Genomic DNA, 20678 nt, shown 5'->3' on the forward strand with positions numbered 1-20678 from the left:
TTTGAATAGAGGTTTGATTTTCAGTTTTAATGACTATTTTTCTTGCATTTAAAATTCTTGATTTATCTTTTAGTGAGGTATAATTATCCCACCAGCCTTTTAATTGACCAGTAAACCCGGAAATTAACATTTGAGTAATTTTTTTATCAGTGTTATTTATAGATCTGGCTCTGTACGAAGTACAAGCCATGGTCATTTCTTGTAACATATTTAAAATTTGATATTCTGATACACCATCAAGGTTTCATTCATAAACAGAATCTCCATTGACTTTCTAAATCTTTAGTAAAATTTACTCTTTCTTCAAAGAAAACATCTGGAGGAGTAGGTCTAGGATAATAGTATCTAGTTCTTGGTTTGTCGTATCCTCTTTTATTGTATATTTTATTTATTTCAAAAGTATCATTAACAAATTGACTTTCTAAATCTTTAATTTCAAAGTTTTCATTTTGTTCAGATTTCTCAGAATTAAGCATGCTAACAAAAGGTTTATCTTTTAAAGATAGATTGGATAATTTTAAATTTATTTGTTTTAAAATTTCATCTTTATCATTTAATTTAATTAGTTGTTGTTCAGGAATTTCATGAGGTTAGAAAATTGGTTTCATAGGTATGCCACCTGGCCTAGGTGTTTGTTGATTATTTATGTTAAATGTCTCTATCCTGTCAAGTTGTGAGGCAATTGTAAAAAGAATTTGGTTTGTATAATTATTTTGATTTTGGACGTTTCTTATATCTTTTAATAAGAGAGGTTTGTTGTCATTTTCAGAGCTTATCTTTTTAAAAGGTGAAGCAATTATTTCTTAATCATGAACAGTTATTTTGACTTCTTTTAAAGGTGGATGAACAGAGATTATTTGTTTGTTTCCTACGGTTGTATTCCACGTTTTAGAAATTCTATCATTTGTAAAAAGATTTTTAAAAGGAAAATATATATTATTATTGTTACAATAAATTTCAAACTAGATAAAAAACGGAACATTAATTTTAACAGAATTTAAATATTCATAAAAATTTTCTTGAATAGTATCTCTCTCCCCCGTTGAAAAATGATTTTGAAACCATAAAATTTTTTCATGATTTCGTATATGATAATAGTCGGATCGTAAAAAAGATTTATCTATTTCAAAAGGAGTAGAAAGCGTATTTAAAGTTGAAAAGTTTTCCATAGTTGATCTTGAAGGTGAAAAAAACAGGTTCATCAGAATTTTTATCTTGATCTATGTTAACAGACTCAGTGTAAAAAGGTTGTGGAATCCTATTTTCAAAATCAACTCCTTGTAAATTTGTATTCGAATTTGGAAAACGTGTTGTGTGTATAGAAGGTCTAGAATTTTCAAAAGTAGAAAGTCTAGAGGAAGGTAAAAAAGTAGGTGAAAAACTTATTTGAACAGAACCATCAGATTGTTCAAAAATTTGTGAAATTCTAGAATTATTTTCAATAGATTCTGGTTTATTAATTTCTTGCAAATCCCAAGTTCCAGCTTGAGATAATTCATTCCATTTTAGTCTTTTAGGAACTTGTATTTTAGAATGTAAAGGATTAGCTTCAAATAAAATTGTTTCATTTCTTGTTAAAGAATGTTTAGCTCTTGGATCTATAGTTGTCGTCATAACTTTGTAATAAATTCTATAAATAACAGCTATAGATCTAGAATTTTCAGCAAAATCCATGTTTTTAGTTTTAATAGTTAAAATTAAAGTATCTAAAATATTTGAGTCAAATAACGAAACTGAAAATTTTGGATAACAATTAAAATAAACAATACCATTTGCTAAATTTGATTCAGCCATTGCCAAAAGTGAATTTGAAAAATTCAAATGTCATGCATCTCTTAAACAAAGAAAAATAAGTATGTCTAAACCAATTCTAAATAAAGGTTTAACAGCAATTTGAACCATGCCTATATGCAAAAATTTAAATTTCTTTTTAATATGTTCATGTAATGCAGATGATGAAAGTAAATGTAAATTTTCATGTGATTTATTTAAAGCAATAGTTTGTTCAGTTTGCTTAATAGAATAATTTTGTGCAAAATCAAAAGTTCCAATACGATAAATACTATTAATGTTTTGCTTAGGGATGGACCAATTATGTTACTGATTTTCTATTTCTGTATTACTTGATCCTACTCCGCATTTTGGTATCAGAGCCATAGTCACTAAACTTATAATTATCCTGTTTAAGATAGCGTTGGTCAGCCTGGTTTTCCGTTGGTCAGCCCGTCTTCTCAATAATCGGTCAGGGTGGTCCCACTATCCTAAACATTATTTACCTGTTTATTGTCTTTGGTTATGGCATCATTGTTTCGCAGTTTCAGTAGTAGAGAAATAGCTTCTTCCTCTTCTCTCTCTGATTTCTCAACCGATGGCTATGGAATTTCTTTTTCTTTTCCTTGTTTTTTTTTTTTTGTTCTTTTTATCAAAAGGTAAAGGGTTCATAATGGTTAGCAATTTTGTTACCGGATTCATTTGGTCCATTTAGAATTAAATTTTAGAGTTCAAACGAAAAGAGAATTCGTATTAGGATCCAGTACAGTTGGAAATAAATTTTAGAATAACTATCCTTTCAAAATTTAATTGACAACCCCTCTAATTCAGAAAGTATGAACACCGTTTTGTCATAATTTCATAATTTAATTTTAAATACATAATTTTTATTTCTATTAATAAAATTTTAAAGCAGTATGAAATTTAAAAATTATAATTTAAATTTAATTGTATTAAGTGATAATATATCTGTCGAAACTGTGTTTATATTTTTCATAAAAAGTAATTTAAATCTATAGATTTTAAAAGAAATTTCTTCATTCAAAATCTCTCAATGAAATAATTATTATTTCAATATTATCTCTAGTAAATTTATATTATTCTAAAATTACCTTTAGTTTTAAATAAAAATATATTATTTTTTATGTTTAATTCAAATGATACAATTTTGAAAATCCTAAGATTTTAAATGCATTGATTTTGATTAAATCTATAAATTTTAGAATCCCTCGACCGATGCCATGGACTCTACTCAAAATGACACAGTTGCGATGGACTCTACTCAAAATGACACAGTGAATGTTCAGATGGATTAGTGAAAACCAAGCATGAAACAGCAGGCAAAGTCTTCATGCAGCACGAGTTTCATTGTCTTTTGGTATCTATTATCATCCCTTCGCAAAGGGAAAGCAAGAGTTCAAAACCATGCTTTTCTCTCAGCTTAAAGAGGGAAATTTTCTTGAATTGACAGAAGTAGAAAATGAGATATAGCCCGGTAGATGTTTGACATTATTAGAGAGAAACAATCTTATGATTGGATGGTACACAGAAATGCAATTTATTTCAGAAGATTTCTACTCAAAATGTATCACAACCTCATACTTCAACAAGGGCCACGCACTGACAACTTGAGGAACTTAAAATTATTTTCACATTGCAGCAAAAAGGCTCCTAGGCTGCGAGAGGGCCTTCGCCAACTGTCTCATCAACCGTTTGGCGATCAAAACTCTCGTATTCATAGTCCTCATCAAGATCCTGCATGCTTTTACCAAAAACAAATGATTTTGTTCCCATGGTCGTAAAAGGCATTAGACCAAAAGCTCGAGCTGTTTTGATCTCCCTAGCAACCTTCCTTTGGGCCTTTGCACTGATTTTTGTCTACACAATGGACAAGTACGCATTATGAGAGATCCCACTTACAGATACTATGAGCTGTAATGATTAAATTTGCACTCCATAATGCACATTACCTTGCTCCGCTTGTGCATAATTCCAGCCTCTGTTATAAAGTTTGAGAGAAATCTAACATTCTGCACAAAAATTTAAAATTGAACTTAGATATGCAGCTAAATTGCAAAGATTACAAAGGATAGCCATAAAGCGTATAACTTGAATTTATACTGTAAATAGGAAAACAGAAACAAAAAAACAACAGTATGATTACTCTTGGAACCACCATCAGCACATTTGCCACAAAAAACAATGTCAAGGAACCTAAAAAATGCTTCATTATAAGACTCCACAATGAATTCATTACTTCAAATATGGGAATTCCACAGGCAACTTGACTTGAATAGCTTACTATTAATCGAATGAAAGATACAGATGAGATAAATGCATCATCTCCAAAGATCCAAGCAATGACATCCACCAGCTTACCAACCACAACTGATGGGCCAAAAGCTATTAAATGAGCATTTGTTAACTCATAAACAGTGTCAATTTGCAGCCACAGGGAACTATCACATTTCATGTTATTTCACCAACTGTAGTCTAGTATCATTTGATTCTCTTTACGGCATTCGAAGGTCCTTTATAGCTATGTACTACAAAAGTGGAAACAACAGATTGTTTACTCACCCGAAAATCAGCTTTTTCCAGAACTTCCTCTGTTGTTACTTGAAATTCATATCTTTTAGGAGGTTTGCGCACTCCTGGCTTTCTAAGATCAAGATCCTGCATGAAACAATGCATTACAGTACTTAGGTGAGACAGTCATGAGCATAAGATGGCATAATGAATGCAAAATGACAACAGCAGCACAGATCAAGTACTAAAGAAAAGAGTACAATTGGAAAAATCTTCATTAATTTGCTTGGTTGGGAGCCAGGGAAAACACAGACCACACGATATAGTAGAACAAGCCTTTTCTTTTCATAAGAAAAATATATTCCATAAGGGCTCCAATCTTTGAAAGCAGTTTGTAAATAATAGAAAACTATATGCATACTGAATATGATAAATGAGTAATAAATATTAATCTACCAATTCCAAGTTTTTTAATCCCACAGTTTCCTCATCTGACAGAGCTCAGGATCATGTTCGAAATCAGAGCTCATCATATTTTTCACAGATTCTAACTGAGCTAATCACATTATTTTTGGCATACTAATTATCCAGAGAGCATCACAGACATAAAGTGCGTACAGATAAAAGGCCAGTGATCTCAACATATAAATAGGAACTCGTGATATCAAATTGCAGCTCCATAAGTGGGGATGCCAGAACTAGTAAGTAGTAACTACATACCTTGGTATCATAAGTCATTCCATGCCGAAACGTCATATCTGGTCTAAAAGCATAGTCCTCTTTAGTTATTTCCTCAGGATCAAACTCAAAATATCTAGCTGCCTTCTTCAATTTCCCATCCATCCCATCAGATAATGTGTTCTCATACAGGCCATCCAGATTCGAACTAATTCCTTCATTCATTCTAGAACCAGGTCTATCGCGGGCCTTTTCAATTCTATCTAGCTTCTGGAAAAAAGGTAGACTATTCTCAGAAATGCCACCAAATATTCGCTGCTCAAACTCATCATTGGACTCTAAGGTATTAGAGCTATCCTTTTTACCTGTCAAAATGCAACAATAACTTCAATTAAAAATAGATAAATAAATAACTAAAGGCATGAAATTCCCATAATATGTAATCGATTGCATAACTTTAAAATAATTCTCATTCCTTGCTATTATATCACGTTATCAAACTGCAAAAAGAAAAAAGAGAGAGAGAACACCAAGAATTAGGATTACAGATAGCTCTATCAAGATTAAAGCCCTAACAAAGATTATGAGAATAAAATGATGCACACGGCATGAAGGACCTTGAGAAAGGCATAAAGTTTCGATAATTGAAAATAAATTCCAAAATTCATGTTCGGAGTAGTAAAATGGCAACAACATCAGAATCGAAATTCCAATTCTCTTTGAAATCATTCCCAGTAAATAGCAAGAATTTGGTTTTTTTTTTTTTCAATAATTATGATTGATTCTATAAAACGCACCTGGAACAGAAATTGAAAAAAAAAAGGAAAAAAAGAAAAAGAAAAACAGGAAATGTTAAAATTACCAGGAGGTGCAGATGTAGAGAGGGGTTTAGCAAAATGGGTAGTGTGAGATCGGCCAATAGATCGCAATGTAATGCCTATTGTTCTTCTCATTACTCTCTGCTCAATGAAACACTCTCTGCTCAATGAGACGACCAAATTCAAAAAGTTATTAACTTCCTCTTCTCGAGTAAAGCTTCCTGCTCAAGTATTAGGGTTTTAGTCAGATGGTGAATCCAACTGGAACTTGTATTAAATTACTGGATTAACCTTTTCTTATGCTCTCAGAAATATATAAAGTTAATATTTTTAATCCTCAAAAAAGATAATTTTGGTTTTACATTCTATAAAAAGAGAATATGGATTAAGAAAATAAAACTTAACAAATAAAAGACAATTAAATCCTTTTAGGGTTATTTTTAGTTCAACTCATCAATGCAGTTGGTTGCTGACGGCTGATGACTAATAAATTAAACCATTTAATAAAATTTTTTAGCGGCTGCTGTTAGTATTATTAAATGACTATTGAAAGTATAATTTATCGTTAAATAGATTTTATTTTATTTTATTATATTTAATAATACAAATTAGTAAAAACATTTTATAATAATTAAAAGATTAATAATTAATTTTCCTTAGCTTAATTGTATTTATTATTAAAAATACTTATAGTAATTATTAAATTTAAATTCTACTAATAAAAAATTTTAATTTCAAATACCATAATTTTAAATATTATAATTATTTAATTATTAAAAATAATTTTAAGATAATAATTATTTATTTTAAAATATAAAAATTAAATTATATGAGGTCAATTTAAAATAAATTATTCTTAATAAGTTTTAATAAGAATAATAGTATACAAATAAATAAAAAATCAAATCAACTATCAGCTGATAAGAAAAAACTCTAAAATAAAGCTGATACAATCAACAGCTAATTATGGTTAAATCAGCTATTAACTACTGTTTCTTAAATCTTTACCAAACGCTTTAATGTAGTTGTTCAATGAGAAACAACTATCAGCTGCATCAAACTTCTGCATAAATACTCTCTTATAATATTTTAATTATATATATATATCAAATTTGAAAGACATAATTATCTATCTATATATTAATTTTTGAGATTTAAAATATTTTTGATATGTATGTTTAATTTTTAATACATAAATAACATATATAGTTATCTTTGACATATGAGATTAAAGGTTATATATAATTTTATAATTTTTTCTATTAATTTATAAGTTATATTCTAATTAAACACTGACTCTAATTTTTAAAAATAACACATTAATTATATTAATAATATTTTATTAACTAATAAATAATTTTCTAATCAAATAATGATATTAATTCTATTGCAAGAAATAATATATTAATTAATAAATTATATTTATAATTAAATAATAATTATAATTTAGAAAATAACATCTTAAATTATATTTTCAATATTATATTCAATAATAAATTAAATTTTGAATCATATAATAAATTTTTAATTCTAAAAGAATAGTAATATCAATTATATCGATATATTATTAATGTATGCAACACTAACATTAATTAATAAATAAATTTATATTATTATATTAATAAAATTATAAATAAATTCAAGATATTTAAAAATAATTAGTTTTCTGTGATTTATTATTTCTTAAATTTTATAAGTTGATATTAAATTATATTTATTAATTTAATTTTATAATTAAAATAATAATAACAATCGTTCAACCCATGAGTAAAGGATTAGTTGCGTCTAATTCCGTTTATTTTATTGTGTAATGATATGAAATTTTAAATGTTAAAAATAGAATAGTTATTTTTTACATGTGAAAAAATATAACTTTATCTTTTTGTGAATAAAAATTAAATAATAAATTTTACTAAAGAAAAAATTTCCATTCTTATCATATTAATTTAGAAAAGAAATTAATTTTATAAATATAATTATTATATTTGTTAAATTTCAGAAGTGTTAATTGAACTATTTTGAAATTTAAAAATTAATCAAATTAGTTAATTTTACAAAGAAACGATACCTCGCCAATCAAATTTTAAAAATTTTAAACAGAAATGGTAAATAGGGAGCATATTTTTATTAGTGGTGTTTTGTGTCAGTGGAGATGGATCCAACGTGGACAAGAAAGTACGGCCTGTGCTGACTAGGATGCGGGAATTATTTATTTAATGGGAATCCGTGATAGTCTGGTAATGCCACGGATTTTCCTGTGGGACAAGGCATTCCTAAAACATAGCGACTGTATTTCCAAGTATTGATTAGGTTCCATATAGTTTTGCTCTCTTTTGAAACCAGTATGCTGGATGAACATTGAACAGTGATCGGAGAAGGCCCCCAGACCCTGCATGGCAAAAGCAACCAGAAACATAGAAATGGGGAAGACAATAGAATCCAGGCAGTTCTTTTAATGTTTGATCTGAGCTTAAGAAATGGGCAAGCCGCCCCTGGTCGTCCCTTTTTGGATAAATCATATTTTGCTTGTTAACAGGTCCATTTGAACTCCATCAACAGGCAGCAGCCCTCTTCATTAGTTTCTTTCATTGTTATGTGATGCATCACATTACGTATCAACTCAGTCTCGACTCAATTATATGTCAGCGCAACCATTTACTATATGGAATTGGATCCTTCGCCTGCATTCCACTCAGTTTAGCCTTTTTTCTGGCGAGGCATGCTCTGGTTTTTTCTGGACTTGTGAGACTTATTTTTATTGCATTTGTAATGTGGAAGGTATACATGTGGACATAATGTACACATGCTCTATTATAGTTACAAGCTCAGGGCTCTTGACTGAAATTCCGATTCGCCCTCTGAATGCTCAGCCTGTGCAATCCCACCATTCCCCTGCAAGCCCATGTTCCAAAACATTAGACAATCAGGAAGCATTTGAAAATAACTTCAAGAGAGAAAAAAAGATAGTCACATGTTTCTGATGAAAAATTTCATGCCGAATACAGCATTGAAAGATGAAGAACAGGATTCATCACCATTCCTCTGCATTTTAAAGGACAACCTACTGCCATAAGACAACAAGTACAATGCAATATATCCTCTAATTGAATGCATATGCAAGATCAATCTGAATAAGTTGTCCATTCTCATGCAAAATATAGCCAGAAAAAATACATCAACTCTGACCTGACAACAAATGGGTCCATGAGCTTTCCACGGAAGCCAAGTCCTTTTTCTTTCATTGACGTGATATCGAAGACAAATGAACTGAATTCAAACGCTAATATTTTTTTTTTTACTGTATGGCATTGAGTCAAGTGATGCAATGAGCTAACTTTTTTGCGTTCATGCTAAGTCCATTAAAAATGCAGTCGAAGGTCGGTTTTCTATGTTGCGGCTAGGAAATTAGTTAGCTCTTGTAGCCAAGTCCCATAAATCAAATCTCTGTTAACAAGATGAGAAGTATTTCCACTTGCAAAACGAATAAAGAGGAGAAAGAGGTCATGAATGGTATACCAAATCTTTCAACTTTGTTGCATGAAAACTGCACCCCAGTGCACCATCCCCATGAAGAATTTTCGCTCCACATCCTGGTTCATCTGCTGACCCAACCGCCTCTTCATCTACCAAAACTGCACTTATACAATTGCTTCCTGTTTTATTCTCCGGAATCTGTGAACCAGATAAATAACAATAGACACAAAAATAAGATTGAAGGCTTTTTAGCATGTGATAAAAAATTTATTGGAGTTTGAATTTACCAAGAGGGTAAGCATCAAATTTTGTTGCCATCTTAGGCAAAGCTTTTTTGAGGTTTTCTTTATGAGGATTTCGCAAAGTCCATTGATTTTGTCAAAATCTATTATTGGTTAAAAAGAAGAGACATGATCCATGCATTTTGCAAAATCCCTAATCTACCCAAACTCTTAAAATCAGGAATTCATAGGAAGTGGATTTTTGTGAAATCCCTCAATATAATGAATAAAAATTGTTCCATTTTTTTCTTTATTCCACAAATATCCTTAAAATCCATGATTAGGTGTGCATGCAAAACAAGATCGTATGAACAAATCTATGAACTTAAAAACTTATATAAACGTAAGGCTTTACAACCCATTGATTTTAAATACCTCCTTCCAAACGTGGGCTTAATAAGTATTCCTAAATAGTGGTAACTATCAGATTCATTAAAACTTTAGGCCCCTGCTATCTTTATAGCAATTACTGGTGTGCCACCATTTACAGCTTTATAATAAAGGTAAAAGAACTCACCACATACACATGGATATAAAGCCTATGCCTACTAACTCTCTCTAATCAGACCGATAAGAAATCTCGGTAACCTCCAAACTTGTGAAGCAGCAACTGACAACACTTTGCCAAAATCCTTGGATTTTAACTACCTCCTTCCACATGCACATGGAATATAAAGCCTAGGCCTACTAACTCTCTCTCTCTCTCTCTCTCTCTCAGTGGTAAGAAATCATGGCAACCACCAAACTTGTGAAGCAGCAACTGACAACACTTTGGAAATGCGACAAAATGAAGGGAGCTAATTATACATGCATTTGCATGGTAAAAATAGATAGATTATGCTATTAAAGAATACCTCATACATTGCTTCTGTGAGAATGCTTTCTAATATGGCTCTCAAACCTCGTGCACCAGTGTTCTTAGCCATTGCTTTCTTTGCAATTAACCTCAATGCTTCATCAGTAAAATGTAGTTTGACCTGAAAAATTATGAAGATAACAAGCAACCACATAAAGAGCTCACAATTATGCATCAGCTAATAGGCAAAGGAGAAGAAAGGAAAGAGGTGTCCCGCTAACCAAGGAACAAAAACTTACATCATTCATGCTGAACATCTTCTTGTACTGTTTACCAAGAGCATTTTTTGGCTCCACAAGGACCTACAGCACGACAAAAAAATTGCTTCATTCTTGTCAATTTCATTTGAGTCATTAAATTCAAATTGCCTGCAAAAATGCTCAATAAGTGAAAGCAGTATCATCGAAAACAATAACATAAAACATACAGTTTTACATGAATGAGGAAACAAAAATAAAGTTTAATACAAACTTGAGTCCTCCTTTATTTCTGCAGTTTAGAGGAATATATACACTGAGGCCTCACCAGATAATACCAAAAACAGTCGCTGTAGAAAAAAAAGATCATGTTATTTGAGAAAAATAATTACCTGAACCAGCTGGTCCTCATTCAAGGCTGATAGGCTAACTAATATGGGGAACCGTCCAACAAATTCAGGAATCAGGCCATATGCTACTAAATCACCACTTTCTACCTGCAAGTCCATGAAAAGACTTGAGACAATCCACTCAAAGGAATGAGGAGTAAACATGAAGCATATATAACTATTAGAAAAGACCAGATTGCTAACTCAAGAAACAAAAGGACGAATATCAGAGAGAAATGTACTAGGCATAGTGGGTATAGTTCTCACAGATTCCAACAATGATGATGCCACCACAGCATCAATCATTCTACCAGTCCTCATATTTGTACGTACTGGTGCTCCAAAGCCAATAGAAGCATCCTGTCGTCTGGGAAGAGAAAGAACTTTAAATTTAGAACCAAGTGAAGTGCAGCAAATCAATTTTCTGAACACATCTAAATAAGATGAATTTACCTTTCTGAAATGGTTTTCTCCAAATCAACAAATGCCCCACCACATATGAATAGGATGTCTTTTGTGTCTATCTGCAATCATCACATCAAATTACAAGATGCAAGATATAAAAGCATCTTGGGAAAAAGAACAATTAAAACAACTGAGAGACAGAAAATAATTAAAACTTGAAAAGTTTTTCTTTTTTACTCACAGGCCTTTAAAAGCATCAGACAGAGTCCTCATATTACTTAAAAAGAAGGCTCTATAGAAATCCGCCTTCATAGAGGTGAAGTCTTATGTGTAGCCAAATAACAAGCAACACCTCCAGAGAACAGCATCACCTTGATATCTATTTCCTATCTAATCCTTTACCTGATTAAAAAGGAATAATAGTTTCCCATTTCCATACTTGAAAATAGAGACAGACGAAATATAAATGGAATCTAGATTAGTAGTAACTTCTTATCTGGACGAAGCAAATGCTGATACAAAATTCAGCCTTAATAATTACAACTTGGTAGGAACAGCAATGACACTGCCACTATTTTTCATAATACGTCCAACATATATCTGGTGTTGTTTCCTAAACAGCATATTGACCCAAGGCACACAAAAATGTAAGATTAACATGTGCTCATGATAAATTTATTTACTGAACTCCAAAATACCATTTATCACTGAAATTAAGAAGCATGCAACAGCAAGCTTGCTTTTAAAAAAAGTGAAATTTCCTATTCTTCATTTCAGGGACTTTGGAGTAATAAATAATGGGATATTCTATGGAGTTGTTCAAGGACTGCAATGCTTAGAGTGTTCTCCTAATGCATGCACAGAAATTGAACATACCTGAATCGGATCGCCACGTGGATGCTTACGAGGTCCTTTATCAGGAACAGGAACGTTTACTATCTGGGAAACGAAAAAAAAAAATTAATCATATATCCAATCAAATGAAATTGACAAACTATGCCAAGAGCATTACACGTTACACAATAATAGCTATTGCAGAAATTATGAGAAGTCTCTCACATTATTTAACAAATTCAGAAAATTCAGAATTATTCTAGTATTCCAAATTCCATTTCAACACATTATAAGCATCTCACATTCAGCCAGATATTATCGCAAATGAGAACGACTAATGAGAAAATCCTAAGGGATCTAGAGCATTGTCACAAATATGATGAGTCAATCATTGCCTTATTAAACCAAAAATGCAATCTTGGGAGTGAAAGAAGTAATTACATATTTAAGCCCACCAACAGAAATAGTCAATTTTTGGATTCCGCAAACAAACAAGACATATGTAGAACCATATAAGAAATTGCATCTAGCTAGTCTTCTCCAGCAGTCTACTAATTGATGTAGAGCTCAGGAGCTTCTTTGACCACCTAGACAACCTACACTACCGTGTTGCTAGGACCACACTAAATTTTTACTTCAATTTCCTTGTTCCAAAAGCACTGCAAGGCAAGGTCAAGTAACATCAAGGAAGCAAGTAGCTCATATAGCATGTTATCATTGCTCAAAGCTCTCCCACACAAAAAGAAGAAATAAAAAAGTACTCTTCAGGGATAATGAGACATATTAATATGGGTTCAATAGATAATATAAGTTGCAATAGGCAAACATTTGAACAAGAATGCCAACTTGCTCCCAATTCTGATGCAATTACACAACCATGCATGTGTCAGATAGCATTAGATGTTACAAGAAAAAAGAAGTTCCAAGGGTAACAAGCTCATGAGGACATTGATAAAAACTAAACATAGACAAGTAGAAGTATATTCTTCCCAGTTTATCAGGTCATGAGTGCAAAATTAATGAAAGGAAATCAAAAGGCTGATTTACCACAAAAATACTCAGTAAACAAGGTTCAGAATCAGTTTAAAGAAAGAAAAGAAACAATTTTTTAAATGAGAACACAAGATTTACTCACAGTTCCTTCCAGCATTTTCAGTAATGCCTGTTGAACACCCTCTCCAGAAACATCTCTACCAATATTGGAACTTTCAGCCTGCAGAAAGAGAAATTCAAATTATTATAAATAAGTTGAAGCATATCATTTAAAGGCACAATCCATATGCTAACCAATCACAAAGACCTTTTTAGTTATTTTATCTACTTCATCGATGTAGATAATCCCTCGCTGCGCTGCTTCCACATTGAACTCAGACGCCTAAATGGCAAAAAGAAAATCCACATGATAATATGACATAACACCAAGTGTGCAACAAACATGTAGCAAAAGAAACTTAAAAAAAGGCCAGCTGACTCAGGTCAGTTCAATGGTGCCTGAGGAAAAGGAGTTTGAATATTGTGCTCAAACAAACACGAACGTGAGGACAATTTGTATGTGCATGAAAGTATGCATTTTATATGAAGAAAGTCCCAAGTAATGCATGATCAGTTCATTAATGATCGCACAATCAAGCACCAACATTTTAAAATGGGATGTCTTAGTCCTACAACATTCACAATGGTCATTCCTACATAATATTATATTTAGAAACATAAGCCAAATTATCATTTTTAAACATCAAATATTAAGATCATAAAAAAATCCCAACCGTTTATCAATAAAGGGATAGTATGTTATCATTAATTAATTATAATTCATCAACCATTCGGAGTCTGATTTTCAGAGCACTACTATTGGAAAATGTCATGTTTGACACCAAGCTATGTATAAAGATTAAAGATAATGACTTATTTAGAAAGAAAAAGGAGAAGGTAAAGTTGCTGCCGCTTTTGGAATCTGAACATATCTGTAATGCAGCGGACCAAAATGAAAGGATAAAGAGTAGAATATAGTGGGGTAGAAGCATACTATAAAGCACATGCTTCCTTGAGGCATAGGATTAACAAAGTTCAATTGATGGTTAACAGGCTCTGCAGTTTTGAACATTTTGACGTCTGCTGCGGCGCTGCATAATAGAGTAGTTATGGAAGCATGTTTTTGTGTACCGATTCAAATATCACAGGCCAGCACTGCATCTTGGTTTTTGATATTTTCACATTATTTTCTCAAAGATTGATAACTTAATTTAAAAAGACATAGATTATGTGAAGAACAGCTGGGACTGAAGTAAAGAACAAAAAAGTTGGGAATAATCCCTGTCCTTCTATGGAGGATTTGGGATATTAATTGAGAAAATATGTCCATGGTTAGCACATAAGACACATCTTTGTAAAAATTGAGAATTCATGTTACATAAAAATAAAGAATTAACACAACACACAAAAATAGGGAAACAGTCCATACCGCTAGTAGCTTATACAAGATCGATTCCACATCTTCCCCAACATAACCTGCCTGGAGAGAGAGAGAGAGAGAGAGAGAGAGAGAGAGAGAGAGAGAGAGAGAGAGAGAGAGAGAAGAGAGATCATCAATGAACTTCAGCTACACAAACAAATAAAGCTTTTACAGAGAATGTCAACAAACTTTAAAGATAAATGAAAATGTAGATCAACAAGATGAAGATAATGAATCCTCAATATTGCAGAAAAAACTTCGAATCTTATAATCTGAGATTTTTATTAGGATCCCTGAATTATTAAGAACATCAGCTTAGGAGGGGGAATGACTAGGAACAGGAGGAGAGCTTACATAGGAAAAATATATCTCACAGACTGAGTTATTTGTAACTACAATGCAATTATATACTGCGCACAAGTAGAAATCTTTCCTGAATGTATGTGCATGTATAAACCAGTTTGCAGGAGTATAAGGAGCAAATCAAAACCTCTAATGCTTAAGGCTTATGATGACATTACTGAATATGAAAATACTAGTTACTTTCACTTATTTTGACACAATATAGTTTCAAGTTTCAACACTTCCAAATAATGTGACTTAATTTCACATCAAATAATCAAAGGAAACAAGAGTGTTAGAAGACCAGCATGATACAAGAAGTCATGTGGAAAAAAATCACGAACAACCTTGAAATTACTTAGGTTAGAACCATGTTAAGAAACAAACTTGCCTGTGTTAGTGTTGTTGCATCGGCAATGACAAATGGTACATTCACGACGCGAGCTAGTGTTTTTGCAAGTAATGTCTTCCCTATCCTTGTGGTCAAGGTAAGATAAAATGATTCAGAAAAGAAGTTCTCAGAATCAACACTTATATCACAGGAAATGGTTATTTACACTACATGAAATAACCAAATCAAATAAGGAAGACAACATTCACCATACCTGAGCCGGTGGGACCCATCAACAATACATTACTCTTGTCTAATTCTACAATCTCATTGTCATCATTTTGACTATCAGTATAACCCATGTCTGCTCCAGATCTGACATCCAAATAAATATGTCAAGTTAATGAAAGTAACATTAAATGGACAAACATCTACCTTTAAGAACTACCAAACAAGTGCTAATGATTGAAAAAAGAAAAAGTTTAAGGCTGCTTCTCAAAAGCTTTCTTCTAAAAGCATTAAAATCAAATTTAATGGCTAAAGGCAATTTTGGGTATAACTAAATCTTCATTTTTTGACTGCTTTTAGTCAGAGCACGCAATGGTGTCTTTTAGTGAAATGCAACTGCAGCAATAACAGAACCCGAGCCACCCTAAACCACTCGCTAACAGACTACTAAAGACTCACTCTTTACGTTTGGAACCATGATATATCCTCTTGTAGTGGTTATAAACTGCCACAGCAAGCACCTGCAACAATTAAAGAAAAAAGATTTGAATTTAAATCCCAACTATATTAAACTCCATCGAGATAACCGTATCGTTAATTTAGTTTCACTAAAGCCATTTCCTACTAACTAGACCAACCAAACACAAGCATCAAAAGCAAATTAAAATTTAAATTAAAAATCAAACCTTTTTAGCTCTGTCCTGCCCAATAACAAACTCATCAAGCCCTTTACAAATCTCTTTAGGAGTAGGCAACTCATTCTCCAACTTCACATCATCATCATCATCAACATCATCACAAGCCACCTCAAAGCTTCCAATTTTACCACAATCTTTTACAATAACGCCCCCTGTATCCTTACAATTAACATTATTACTGCTACAACTACCATTATCAAAACCCTTAACCCTACCAAGCTCAATAAAACTCCCCTGCAAAGGCTCTAACTTAAACGGCCTAAAATAAAATGCCGTTTTACAATTGGGGCAAAAATTAACCGCTTGGAAAATCCCAGTTTCACGGCCGGTAATCGACAATGGCCGGTTCGAGAAGAGCACCGGCATTTGTGAGGAACATCTTGGGCAATTCACATTAGCTCTAATGTGATCGTAATCTGTAGTGCTTTTGTCGCTAACTTTCCGTATAGACCCTAAACCTAACCGTAAAGATGACGTTTTCGTTTGGTGTGCATGAGCTGGAGGCTTCGCAGGGGGGATTTTGGTGGTGAAGTGTTTGATTGCAGCAGCGGCAGCGGTGGCGGCGGCGGGTTTTGTGCGTCTGAGAAGTGAAAACATGTTTCGGTCTTTTGGGTGGTTGAAAAGGTAGTTGATTCCCGTTGCTGGGAATTGGAAACTGTTGGCGGGTGAAGTGAAGTGAAGTGAAGTGAAGCGAGTGAATGGCAAAATTGAAGAAGGAGAAGAAGCAGACGGAGGAAAAAGTGGATATATGTGTAAGCGAACAATGGGCTTTGTATTCCACAATTCTAAAGCTTTTCAGTAAGTTCATGGGCTTTAAGTTTGCTAATTGATCGCCACTCTAAATGGGCGTTTTCCCATCCAGATACGAAATACACGAGACGACGGAAAAATATCATAAATACTCTTTCTTTCTTTTTTTATCAAATTTACAATATTTCTTAATCTTTTTTCATTGCTACTATGCTAAAAAATTAAAAATATAGTTATTTAATTATTTTTACAAATTTATATATTCGTTGATTTTTTATTTTCTCAGTTTTTTTATAAAACAACCGAAAAATACTAAAAAATAATAATAAATAATAAAAAAATAACTACATTGTAAATTTAAAAATATTTTAAAAAAATTTATACAATAACAGAATATTTTTTTATTAATTTTAGAATACTTTTAAAATATTCTCTAAACTAACCGGATATCTAAGGCTTTTTCATTATGCTTGTACGTTTTTTGTTTTTTTGTTTTTACGAAACTTAAAATAGTTTTATTTTTATTATCTATTGCTCAAAAACTGTATTTTTAGTTATATTTTGTTATTTATTTTATCATGTAATATTTTTTAGGTTTCTGAACATTTTTATATACTGTAGTTCTATTAAAGAATAATATACATAATTATAAAAAATTTATGTTAGTCATATTAATTTATAGACAACATGATTATCTACTTAGATTTGGGCGAGATGAGATTAAGATATAATTTGAATAGAGTGAGATAATGAGAGATATTTATTTCAGAATATACCACTAAAATAATCATATAAATTAGCCACGTTTTAGAAAATAGAATCCTAAAAATATCCTATAATTTAACTACGATTTAGAAAAATAGAATCCTAATTTTGCAAACCATGATTTATGGTTTTGTAAAAGAAGTTCTTATCTTTTTTGTCATTGACCCCATATGTGAGTCCATGATCGGCGCTAGAAAATGGGTAGGCGTAAAGCCACCAAATCCCGTAGTAAGCCTGACACTCACTAACTCAATTAAATCTCATCTCATTTTACTGATACCACAATTTATCTTAACTGTTAAATCTTACATAATTAATTCGGTCTGCCATAAGAATTAGGCGAGACCCGAAACTATAAAAAATTACAATTGATACACCTACTATTTCTACTGTGGAGAATATAAGTTTTTACAATTTAACATACCAAATCAAATACACCACCTGATGATGAAGGAGTCGGGTTACTAGATAAGGGTTGCGGGAAGACTAACAGTCACGGATCTGAAAAACAGTATAATTGAAACTGTCAGTCTCGAGAGTGAGTTAAAATCATATATCTAAAAATAGTTGCAAACACTTCAATAATACATTTATTTAATTTGAAATAAATACCAAGTCATACAAAAATTAAACGTGTCATGTCATGCTTAAATTAAATAAAATAATTTCTTACACACTACGGGACGGAGTACTTCAGTAGAACCCTAATTCCAACACTAACATCTCGGTCAATCTCAACACTGACATCTCGACTAATCTCGACTCTCTCATTCCAACAGAACTGGCGCCCAGAGAGCGAAGCTCGACCAGGGTCCTTAACTCCAGTCCGGTCACTTAACTTAATATTCACTATCAGCCTTAGCTTTTTGGCTCTCTTATTCCAATAAGACTAGCGCCTAGAGAGCGAAGCTCGACCAGGGACCTTACCTCTAGTATGGTCACTTAGGTTTCCAAATAAGGCAGTGCCTAGCGAGCAATGCTCGACCAGGGACCTTTACTTCGGCAATCACACTCTACTAAGCCTAGAGAGCGATGCTCGACCAAGGCAAGCCCTAAACTTTTCTTTTTAAATTTACCTATTTACCCTTTTTCCATCACTCTCGGATTTATACTGGAACACTCATTAAACTCTTATGTCCTACTGCCATCCTATCCCGAGTCATCATGCAATGATAAAATCAATGATAAAGGAAGAACATACATAAATAGTAATTAAAATGTATAATATATATGAATAATAATTAAACTTGCAATAAAATAATCATGATAGAAAATCAAAAATTTATGCATAAGTTGTAAATAGCTAGGGCGAATTGACCTTAAACTAATCCATCAGTTTTAAGGTCGATTCCAATATAAATTCAGGTTTGACCAGTTTTAACTAATCCAAACTGGCCCATAGCCAGAGCTATATATAATTTTGGTTTAATTTTTTAGGACATCTATGGTTAACTTATACTTTTATTAGTAAATAATTGGGGCGGTGTTTGAGATGTATTTCAAGTACAAAACAAATTTTACTAATTTCAACAAAACTATAAAAATCTTTGAAATCATTATCTATTATATTGTAACTCATATTAACAATTGAAAAAAATAGTAGGAATTGTTATATTTTTCTCATTTTCTTAATCATTTGTTTGTTGTTCTCAATCTTAAATTGGTTATATCTTATTAAATGAAATAACGACATGTGATAAAAGTATGTAAATTCTTCTGGTTTTAGTTATAGCAACCGGTTCTACACTGATCTCCCAGTTTTACGGACGATTCGAACTTAGTTTCAAGTTTAACCGATTTTGACTAATCTGATTTTTTTGTCCAAATTGGCATATGATCAGGCTATCTCTTTCAACTGTTGCAATATGTTCCAAAATGATACTTGAAATGAATATTGTATTTATTTATGTTAAGTTTTTCAGAAATGTTATTATATATAATATGTATGTATCTTTGATTGATTCAATATTTTTTTGTTATTTTAATTCAATTTCTTCTTATTTTTCAATGGACTTTGTGTTTCTTCTCTATCTATGTTATTCTCTAACTCAATACAAATTTCAAGTTAAAGCTGAAAACAACTTAATTGAATGATATAACATATAAAGTTAAAGATAAAAAAAAAAAGTTAGAAAATGGGTAAACATTATTATGAGCAAATGGAAATTTCTAATCCTATTGAGGTGCCAATAAAAGAGATAAGAAATTCAGGATAAGATGAAAAGTGTATCGAATAAGATGCAAAGTTCTAAAATCTTATTTTAAAAAGCCTTTTTGTAAACAAAGTGTAAATTTCTTAAATACAAAAAGAAACACACAAAAATTTAGGAAATTACAAGTGGCTTATGAGATCATTTAAGTAACAAAGGAATAAAAATTTATAAACTCAAGAATTAAAAAAATAAAAAAGAAAAGTAGACAGGTAATAAAGTGGTAGTTCAATGAATAGATTGATATATCAAAAAAATTTATATATTATTACTAATTTATAAAAATATTTGAGTGTGAAATTATAAGAAAATAGAAATTTAGTTGAAATATAATGTAGAAATAGTTCTAATATATATTTTTTATGCAATGCTATTAGTAATGAATGAAAGAAAATATTTTTTTTAAATTATTTTTTCTTTATACTCTTATATATAAATTAATTAAATAATTTTTTTTCATTACTTACATTATTTGTTGAATTTTTATTGTTATAGAAAACTTATCTCATAACCTTATAAATTTAACAAATCAGAATATGATAAAACATATATTTTTTTATTTTAGCTATTTTTAAAAATTAAAACCTACACCATTTGGTTTCAAGAAATGAAGATTTGTTGATAAAATAGAGTTCATTTTTATGATAAAGAAAGAGAAAAACTTGAATATG

General features: G+C 31.4%; 2 protein-coding genes across 7 annotated transcripts; both read right to left on the reverse strand.

Moving 5' to 3' along the window:
* Positions 1 to 3234: 3234 nt before the first annotated feature.
* LOC8262556 lies at positions 3235 to 6059 on the reverse strand. The gene is made up of 5 exons (XM_002527778.4): positions 5840 to 6059; positions 5020 to 5342; positions 4351 to 4446; positions 3741 to 3800; positions 3235 to 3648 (listed from the first exon to the last, which is right to left on the reverse strand). Exons 1-5 carry the CDS (start codon positions 5928 to 5930, stop codon positions 3442 to 3444), a joined length of 777 nt encoding a protein of 258 aa, XP_002527824.1. The 5' UTR covers positions 5931 to 6059; the 3' UTR covers positions 3235 to 3441.
* Positions 6060 to 8065: 2006 nt separating this feature from the next.
* On the reverse strand, positions 8066 to 17119 carry LOC8262555 (CLP protease regulatory subunit CLPX2, mitochondrial). 6 transcript variants are annotated; one of them, XM_048375236.1, is made up of 16 exons: positions 16271 to 17117; positions 16044 to 16105; positions 15631 to 15731; positions 15417 to 15496; positions 14693 to 14743; positions 13532 to 13606; positions 13367 to 13444; positions 12274 to 12336; positions 11446 to 11516; positions 11260 to 11359; positions 10996 to 11100; positions 10646 to 10708; positions 10405 to 10527; positions 9312 to 9467; positions 8767 to 8837; positions 8066 to 8687 (listed from the first exon to the last, which is right to left on the reverse strand). In XM_048375236.1, exons 1-16 carry the CDS (start codon positions 16877 to 16879, stop codon positions 8621 to 8623), a joined length of 1875 nt encoding a protein of 624 aa, XP_048231193.1. In that variant the 5' UTR covers positions 16880 to 17117; the 3' UTR covers positions 8066 to 8620. The 6 variants fall into 6 exon arrangements, 3 of the variants coding, with proteins under 3 accessions (XP_048231193.1, XP_002527823.1, XP_015580061.1); XR_007216223.1 differs by having other exon boundaries at positions 8524 to 8687; positions 8982 to 9467; positions 10412 to 10527; positions 16271 to 17119; XR_001535867.3 differs by having other exon boundaries at positions 8524 to 8687; positions 8982 to 9467; positions 16271 to 17115.
* Positions 17120 to 20678: the final 3559 nt, after the last annotated feature.

The sequence above is a fragment of the Ricinus communis genome, chromosome 6, assembly GCF_019578655.1.
Source record: "Ricinus communis isolate WT05 ecotype wild-type chromosome 6, ASM1957865v1, whole genome shotgun sequence".
NCBI classification, from domain to species: Eukaryota; Viridiplantae; Streptophyta; class Magnoliopsida; order Malpighiales; family Euphorbiaceae; genus Ricinus; species Ricinus communis.